The sequence below is a fragment of the Helobdella robusta genome (assembly GCF_000326865.2).
Source record: "Helobdella robusta unplaced genomic scaffold HELROscaffold_11, whole genome shotgun sequence".
NCBI lineage: Eukaryota > Metazoa > Annelida > Clitellata > Rhynchobdellida > Glossiphoniidae > Helobdella > Helobdella robusta.
The window spans coordinates 1,246,533-1,256,488 of NW_008703617.1; the positions used below are offsets into that span (position 1 = coordinate 1,246,533).

Here is a 9,956-nt window from a genome sequence, read left to right on the forward strand (position 1 = left end):
CGTCATGGTTACCTAAACAAGCCGAAAAGTACATTATAGGATCTTTGGTGACGGCGGCCATGTTGGAAAAATTACTGAATAACAAAGAAGAAATAATATTATTGTGGACAGCCGACGCGTGTGCGGCTTTTTCTTTCTTTGTTTTCTATTCTTGGTCTATTTATTCTGTAATAATGAATATATGGTAAAATAAACATTTGAATCAGCTTATACTTCTTTTCCGATTTATTATGATGTTGTTGTTGTTGTTGATGTTGTTGTTGATGTTGTTGTTGGTGGTGTTGTTGGTGTTGTTGATGTTGTTGTTGATGTTGTTGTTGGTGTTGTTGGTTTTGTTGATGTTGTTGTTGATGTTGTTGATGTAAATATAAAACTTGATTTAAATCTATCTTTTGAGTAAATATTTTGAATAAAATACACTTCGATACATTACTTTTAATCTCAATAATAATGCAACTCTGTCAAACGCTGAGCTGCTTGCATGCTATTCTACACTTGCACTAGAACCTTCCCGCCAGAAAGACAGTACGGTAGAGGCGAGCATTGGAACGGAATCGGAATGTTTGTATCAGGTTTGTATTAGGTTTGTATTAGGTTTGTATCATGTTTGTATCATGTTTGTATCATGTTCGTTTTTTGTATTGTATGCGTATTGTGTGTTTGCGCGCAAAAATCAAGAACAATCGCTAAACATGAAAAGGAGACGATACAAAGTTACCTACCTATTGTCAATTTTTTTTTCTAAACTTTAATTTAATTCCAGTCACGGCTTGCCTATGTTCAACTAACTCAGATCTCACCTACCTACGTTCAACAAACTCAACCCCTAGCTCACCAATTGCTTGTTAACACAGCTCATTTTACACTTTATATTTGTGATTTTATATTACCAATGTAGGAAAATTTAAGAATAAACAAATCACAACAATGTAACTGCTAATACATGCATGCAAATATATGTGTTTGTTTGTATGTACGTACGTGTGTATGTATGTTTTTAACTTAAGTATGTATGTGTTTGTAGTTTCTGCATGTGTGTACGCTTGAATTTTTATAGAACTCGAATAAAAAAAATTTTTAAACTGAAAAAGCGCATCTCACGAACGGCATTTAGTGAGAAGCCCCCGAGCGAAAAAGTAAGAAAAAGAGGATAAAACATCTAGCAAACAAAACAGTGTGTGTGTGTGTGTGTGTGTGCAAACTCTATAAAATGAAATAAACGAATAATTCTAGAAATAATAAATAACGAATAAACGAATAGTTCTAGAAATAATAATTAACGATTAATTCTAAAAATAATAAGTAACGAATAAACGAATAATTCCAGAAATAATAAATAACAAAACTTAACTAAAATACAACGAAAATAATATCGTGTTGATTGTTGTGTTTGGTTGCTGTTGTTGGTGTTGTGTTGAACAAAAAACAAACACAAAACAATACAAATAAACTAGGTAAGAAAGAAAGAATAGAGTTCCTAACTTACCTATGTTCACTAAATTATCTCACCTATGTTCAATTAGCTCAACTTACGAATTAAACCTACCTATTTGTACAATTACGAAGGAAAAAGTAAGAAAAAGAGGATAAAACATCTAGCAAACAAAACAACGAATGTATGTTTGTATGTATGCATGTATGTGTGTGTGTGTGTATGTGCAAACCCTATAAAATGAAATAAACGAATAAATCCAAAAAAAATAAATAACGAATAAACGAATAATTCTAAAAATAATAAGTAACGAAACTTAACAAAATACAACGAAAACAATATCGTGTTGATTGTTGTGATTGGTTGCTGTTGTTGGTGTTGTGTTGAACAAAAAACAAAAAAAACACAATACAATACAAATAAACTAGAAGGTAAGAAAGAAAGAATAGAGTTCCTAACTTACCTATGTTCACTAAATTAACTCACCTACCTATGTTCAACTAGCTCAACTTACGAATTAATCCTACCTATTTGTACAATTACGAAGGAAAAAGTAAGAAAAAGAGGATAAAACATCTAGCAAACAAAACAACGAATGTATGTTTGTATGTATGCATGTGTGTGTGTGCGTGTGCAAAGTCTATAAAATGAAATAAACGAATAATCCTAGAAATAACAAATAACAAATAAACGAATAATTCTAGAATTAATAAACGAATAAACGAATAATTCTAGAAATAATAATTAACGAATAATTCTAGAAATATTAAGTAACGAATAAACGAATAATTCTAGAAATAATAAATAACGAATAAACGAATATTTCTAGAATTAATAAATAAGAAAATAAAATAATGACATAAAAAAATGAGACCCTAAAGCGTTTTCGGCTCCTATTTATACCAGTTCCATTCATATATTCTTATCATTTCAATCATTGACATCAATAAAAAACTGTATTTAATGTATAGGAAACATTATTATATGTGCTTAACAACAATATATTAACTATATACTAGAATGAATTCAACGGACGCCTACTGACTTCCGAGTGCAGGTTTAGTGGAAAAGGGGTGATCTCGATTACGTTGTTCAGTAAAATTAAATATTATGAAATAAAATAAAATTTTTATATTTGTATAATTTTATTTCACTTCTTTTATATATTATACTCTATACTTTAAATATTAAATAATTCAATCATTCACATCAGTATAAATTGTATTGATTTAATGTTAGTGATTCTTGGTTGTGACATACACTAATAAAATTCTTGACGGCAGAGCTTCTCATACTAGATTGACTTCGACCAACAGATTCTAGATACTTTATATCTATATTTATTATATAACTTCATTATAAAACCAACAGTAATCAGTTTTACGTATGTACGCGCGCCGTACAAATACACAATATTTTGACACCACACACCTTACTTAATTTAATTGTATAATTTGAATTTATAAGTATAAATATATTTTATAATTATTTATTTATTTATTTTTATGTGCATATGATGTTTGGTAAATTTTTTTTATAGGAATTGAATATATATAGTGTATAACGGGCTAATTCAGTATCGCACATGTAAACATTTTTTACTATTACAATGACGTCATTTCCGCCAACGATTTCGCATCAAAGTAGCAATCCTATTTTAATAAATCTTTTTTCATTGTTCAGAGAAATTATCATTTTATTAAACTCCGAAAAAAACATTTCGTTACGTCGATAATTTAAAAAGTTGTCAACAAAAAAAATGTTGTATCCGGTTGGGACGTATACATTCAATATTGAAATTATAGCTTGAATGAATAACTGAAAATATATACTAGTAGGCTTTCGTCAGCAGTTCTTCTTGTAAAGTATTGTTTATTTTTTGAATGAATGGATGAATGAATGAATTAATGAATGAACGAACGAACGAATAAATGAATGAATGAACGAATGAATGGATGGATGGTTAATGGATGGATGGATGAATCATCAAAAAACATTAGTTGGATGAATTTTATTTTTCATTTATACGTGTGTGTGCGTGCGTGCGTGCGTGTGTAATGATTATGATGATGACGCTGTTGTTGTTTGTGACAATTGTGATGATGACGACGATGATGACGACGATGGTGATGACGACGATGATGAATTAGTTTAAATCTGACAGGCTTCTATGTGGTATTTTTTATTCACTGAAATCTCACAAGTGTTTGATCGGTTTATGCTTATTTTTGTTTTGCAACAATAACAACCATATCAACAACACAAAAAACAACAACAACATTAATAACAACAACAGCAAACTGCCAACCAAACAATCAACCAACCAAACAACCGATCTACCAACCAAACAACCAAACTAAATAAATAATCAGATAGATAGATATGTGTAGTTAATAAATATATTTATATTTTTATATTTATACATTTAAATTATACAATTAAAGTGAAGAAAGGTGTGTGGTGTCAAATTATTATGAATTCTCTCGGAATAGTTTGAACCGCGAGTGTACATACATATGTACATACACATGTAACATTGATTACTGTTGGTTTTATAAGGAAGTTATATAACAAATATATATATAAAGTATTTAGAATCCATGTATACAGATAATTAATAAGATTATATGTTTAGAGGAAAAGAAATACAGCAGTTCCAACCAGTCAATCAATCAGAATGTTTCGAAGTTTGAGTAGCTCTATTGGGAAGAATGTTGTTTGGCACAATCAAAAATAAATAACATTAAATCAATAAACTTTATACTGTTATGAATGATTGAATTGATTGTAAGTATAATATATAAAAGAAATGAAATAAAAGAAATACACATTTCATTTTTCAATCGTTATGTGAAAAAGGAGTGATCTCGATTAAATTTTAAATCCAACTAGCTAAACGTATACAAATTTCAGAACCAACCCATCAGGAAGTCAGTAGGAGTCCGTTGAATTCATTCTAGTATAGTTAATATATTGTTGTTAAGCAACTATAATAATGTTTCATATACTTTAAATAAAGTTTTTTATTGATGTCAATGATTGAAAAGATAAGAATATATGAATGGAACTGGTATAAATAGAAGCCGAAAACACGTTGAAATCAGACCAGCGCTTTAGGGCATTCCCTTAGCGTCCGGTCTCATTTTTTTATTTCTTTATTTTATTTTCATATTTATTATTTCTAGAATTATTTGTTTATTCGTTATTTATTATTTTTAGATTTATTCGTTTATTTCATTTTATAGACTTTGCACATACACACATACATACATACAGATAAACATTCGTTGTTTGCTAGATGTTTTATCCTTTTTTTCTTACTTTTTCCTTCGTAATTGTACAAATAGGTAGGATTAATTCGTAAGTTGAGCTAATTGAACATAGGTAGGTGAGTTAATTTAGTGAACATAGGTAAGTTAGGAACTCTATCCTTTCATTCTTTCTTTCTAGTCTATTTGTGTTGTATTGTTTTTTTGTTCAACACAACACCAACAACAACAATCAAACACAACGTTCAACACAATATTTTTTTCATTGTATTTTAGTTAAGTTTATTAAAGTGATTTATTATTTCTAAAATTCGTTACTTATTATTTCTAGGCACTGTCGTTTTATTATTAACTCCCTCATGAACGGCTGCCTTGACGCGGCGTGGGGGCTTCTCACCAAATGCCGTTCAAATAAGTGCTTCTATTTCTTCAGTATAAATCACAACACACACATACATACATACATACATACATACATACATACATACATACATACATACATACATACATGTAAGTGTTAAAACCAAATCATTGACGAATGACACCAAAAGCCAAGCGTCTGACTAAATTTGATTTTATTTGCTATAACGTCACTCAACCTCGTCGGCATTCAACTCCACATTTTCCAACACACGGACACGCAAAAACCGCTGCAGAATGCACGAGATATTATTCATAGCAAAAAATATTCCCTACTATCGCCTGACCTAATACTGATATTTTTACAAATCCGATTGAAAAACCCGGAGGTAATACGGTCCATGGGGCCGAGGACCTCGATACAAATCGGTAAAAACTCCATCGAGGGGAGAGCTCCGTCGTACTTTTTGATCTTCTCGTCAGATGCCCTGGTTGCAGCCAAACCGCTTTCTTTGCTAGTAAGCTGCACGTAGCGCTCAGCAAAGGCGCCCGGAACGGTAACGTCCCACGCCAAGCACCTGCCGGCTCTCCAAGGGATCAAGGTACACCCGTCAGGGCGCTTACCATCGTGCGCCGCAATGCCCGACGGTTCCTTTAAAACCGAAATTGAGGCCTTGGAGAAAAGTCGGCACACAAAATCGTTTATAGCTGAATGTCGCTGCTGGCGACCTCCGCCCAAACGACAAACAAGACCATGATGGCCAAGTTCATCCGCCTCCGCGCCGCACCTGCATGTATATCGACTCTGAACGGCCAACCCCAGACGGAAGCCAATGGCTGTCCTGACCGTTTCGTCGTCCAATCTGGTACCCACCGACGTATTGGGCAAAGATCTCAGCCAGCCGCAACTCGCCTCGCTGGAAACTGCCAGCAAGCGGGCTGAGGTCGCCGAGTCAGGGCTTGAGGAAAGCAACTCTTTGAATGTGCGTTTATATGCTTCCTCCAAAATGTTGCCCTGGGAAAGGTCTGTTGGTTGGATTGGAGTCGGTGGGGTACACTTACATACATACTTACATACTTACATACATACTTACATACATACATACATACATACGTGCAATACAAACGAGCATCTATAAGCAGTTATGTTTCTTGTTCTCATCTTTTCTTACTTCCTAACTTTTTATTAGTTTAGGTAGGTAGAAATAAAATATGTAAGCCTTGGCTAAAGTTTAAGTAAAGCTTTACAACCGATAACGAAATGACTTTCTATGAAATGATTGTTTTCGCATTTTATAAGCATTTTATGTGGGGACCCATGTCATTTAATATTGTCTGTTAAACATGGTATGTTCGTTCGTTTGTTTGTATATATGTTTGTTTGTTTGTATATATGTTTGTTTGTTTGTATGTATGTTTGTTTGTTAGTATGTATGTTTGTCTGTATACGTTTGTTTATGTATGTACGTTCGCTTAGTGTACAGAAAATGTACACACTATGTTGTTATTTGTATGAGAGGTCACGCTCTCTCGCTTGCCAAACTAATTATTGAAAACTATTATCGGCTTTCCGTAATTTTTTCACCAAACATGTTTTTGAAGAAAAAAATTGAGCGACTGGTTTTATTGAAATTGATGCAAATAAATTAGAATAAAACGTAAATGAATTGAAATTGTTGAATTATCATCATCAACAACATCAACAAAAGCAACAACAACAACAACAACAACAATGACGTCATCGTCAACATCAACAACTCGCTAAGATGTTGTTTGTTTAGTTTATTCAGTGCTGCTGTGTTACCATCGCAAGATAAAATTGTAATTATTATTGTTGTTATTTTACATTTTTCTAAATTTTTGTATTCTATTCTTAGTACGTTGAAAAAAAAATTATTTTTTTTCTCAGAGTTTGTGGGTGTACTTTTAGTAAACATGGTTGAATGTCTGTTTGTTTGTTTGATTGTACATTATATTGTAAATTTGTCTGTATATATGTTGGTTTGTTTGTATGTTTTTATATGGTTGTTTGTTTATATGTATGTATTTAAGTTGCATGTATGCCCGTGAGTATCCATTGTTTACTCTGTTTCGGTTTTGTTTGTTTGTTGTTTGTTTTGTTTGTTTTTGGTTTTCGTTCCTTTTTTGGTTTTGTTTATTGTTTTTATTTAAAAAAAATAAAAAAAAACAAAAAAGGCTTTCGTTGCCATTCAATTTTTCCCTTTTTTCAATTGCTGCACATGATAAATACTCATTTCTGACATGCAAAAAATTGCGGTTCGCCATCTTGTTTTTGTTTTGTATTTCCACCATCTTGCTTTTGTTTTGTATCTCCGCCATTTTGTTTTTCGCATGTTTTGGTTTATGTTATTATTTTTTATTATTATAATTCGGAATTATACATTTCAAAAGAGAGCGACGAAGAAAAAATTTTTTTCTCAGTGAGACTGCCAAAAACCTTTTTGTTTCTATGTGATGCCGAAATAATAAAATATAATAATAACAATAATAATAATAACAATAATAATAGATAATAATTATTATTATTATTAATAATAGAATTATTATGGAAAACCAAAACAATAAGCCATAACGTAGAACACAAAACAATGGAACACCGTTTACAAAATACCATACAATATATAAAATACAATACAATATATACAATACAATATATACAATATAATTTATACATTGAACTATATACAATACAAAAAAACCATACACATACAACAAGATATATAAACTACAAAAATATTCTGTATATCCAACACAATATCATGCTTTATATACAGAACAATACAATAAAATACCTATAAAAACAATACCTTACAAAACTATACAATACAATACAAAAAGATATAATACAAAACTATACAATACAAAACTATATAATACAAAAAGATACAATACAGTACAAAACGATACAATAAAATACAAAAAGTTACAATACAATACAAAAAGATACAATACAAAACAAAACTATACAAAGATCACCTGATATATCGACACTCCTTTTAGAAAAACTTCGAAAAATCCAAGTGAAAATTAATTCTACCTTATCAACCTAGCAGAAACTACGCATATGGATTTATAGATGGGTTTTGCGGTAGAAATTTCACACACATACACACACACATACACACACACACACACTCACACACACACACATATATATACCTATTCATACGTACATACGTATACACATAGATGTATACATACATACATACATACATACATATACCAGATATACATGTTTTGTATAATATACGTACACACACATACACGCATACAAAAGATTCACTTTTAAACATCTTTTTGTCCGTTGTATTTATCTATTTTAAACAAGTTGCCTCATACATTATTCAGTGAAAGAAAAAATCACAGCCATCTAAATCACCGCAACTCAGTTCATTGCTGGTTTGCATTGTTATCAAGTATTAACCACGCACTTTTGAGGTATTTGTATGTGTGTGTGTGTGTGTTTGTATGTATGTGTATGTTTGCATGTATGTATCTGTGTGTGTTTGAGTGTATGTATATATATGTGTGTGTGTGTGTGTTGTATCTTTGTGTCTTTCTGTTTTGAATAATGCTCGCTATGCTATCATTTCGTAGAATAAGTTTGAAGAAGATCAAAAATATCATAAAAATAATAGCGGTGGAAATAAATTTTTTGACGCGAGAACGCAACTGTGCAAAGAAAAGAAAATTTTCGAAAAAAAAAATTTCAATAATTTATATAGCGCTTCACGCCAGCAACGGCAGAAATTGATTACAACTCATCTCAAAAAATTATCCACATTTATATGGGGTTGTATGTATGTTACTCTTATATATATATGTATGTATATACACACGATTATGTCTCTTTCTTTCTCTCTCTTTCTCTCTCTCTCTTTCTATTTTTTCCTTTCTCTCTTTTCTCTCTCTCTCTCTCTTTCTATGTTTTCCTTTCTCTCTTTTCTCTCTCTCTCTTTCTCTCTTTCTCTCTCTCTCTCTCTCTCTCTTTATATATATATATATATATATATATATAAAGTAGATTTAAATATAGAAGTGAAATAGAATAGTGAAAATTACATTACATGATGTAACTGACTAAGAAAAAGGATCGTCTTTTAACGCATGCAGTGTGTGTGTGTGTTTGTATGTGTGTATGTATGTATGTGTGTGTATGTATGTATGTGTGTATATAGGTAGGTAGGTATCCGTGTATTTGAATAATGCATACATTTCCCAAAGCATCCAAGGAAGAGTCAATGAAATATTATAAATGAAACCCATGTGCACATGTTGTGTGTATGTGTATATATGTTTGTAGGTATGTATGTTTGTATGCATGTATGTGTGTTCGTATGCATGTATTCATTTTGTTTGAACTTAGGACATTTTTGGTTAGGTGGCCATACTAGATGAATTTTGTATAAATTCTATTATGGTCATCCTGCTTTCTTCATCATGATTTGGTCATCCTGATTTCTCAATTTTGAGAAGCAAATAAAATTTCGTTTCGTATGTATGTTCGTATTTATGTATGTTTGTTTGTTTGTATGTTCGTACGCATGTATGTATGTCGTTGCGTATGAAAGAATCTAAGAGTATATATTAATATGTATCTGTAGGTAGCTAAGAATGGAGAAATATGCAAATATGAATGAGAACAATGAATACACACCACATCTAACTATACACGCACACGCACGAACACGCACGCACACACGCAAGCACACACGACGCATGCACACCTGCCCATCTCCTCTGCACTTCCATCTCCAGTGTTTGCGCATGTCGGGATGTAAATGTTTGTCTCCATGCAAATTTCAACAGCGTGCGAAAAGGAATGGTGTTGATGATGATGATGATGATGAAGATGATGATGATAAGGATAAAGA

At 31.5% G+C, this 9,956-nt stretch overlaps 1 protein-coding gene across 1 annotated transcript; it reads right to left on the reverse strand.

Moving 5' to 3' along the window:
- Positions 1-5,291: 5,291 nt before the first annotated feature.
- Positions 5,292-7,401, reverse strand: HELRODRAFT_167185 (hypothetical protein; the record flags this gene model as incomplete). The annotated part of the gene is made up of 3 exons (XM_009012714.1): positions 5,292-5,351; positions 5,477-5,713; positions 7,324-7,401. The coding sequence occupies 3 exons, from the start codon at positions 7,399-7,401 to the stop codon at positions 5,292-5,294; spliced, it is 375 nt and encodes a 124-aa protein (XP_009010962.1).
- Positions 7,402-9,956: the final 2,555 nt, after the last annotated feature.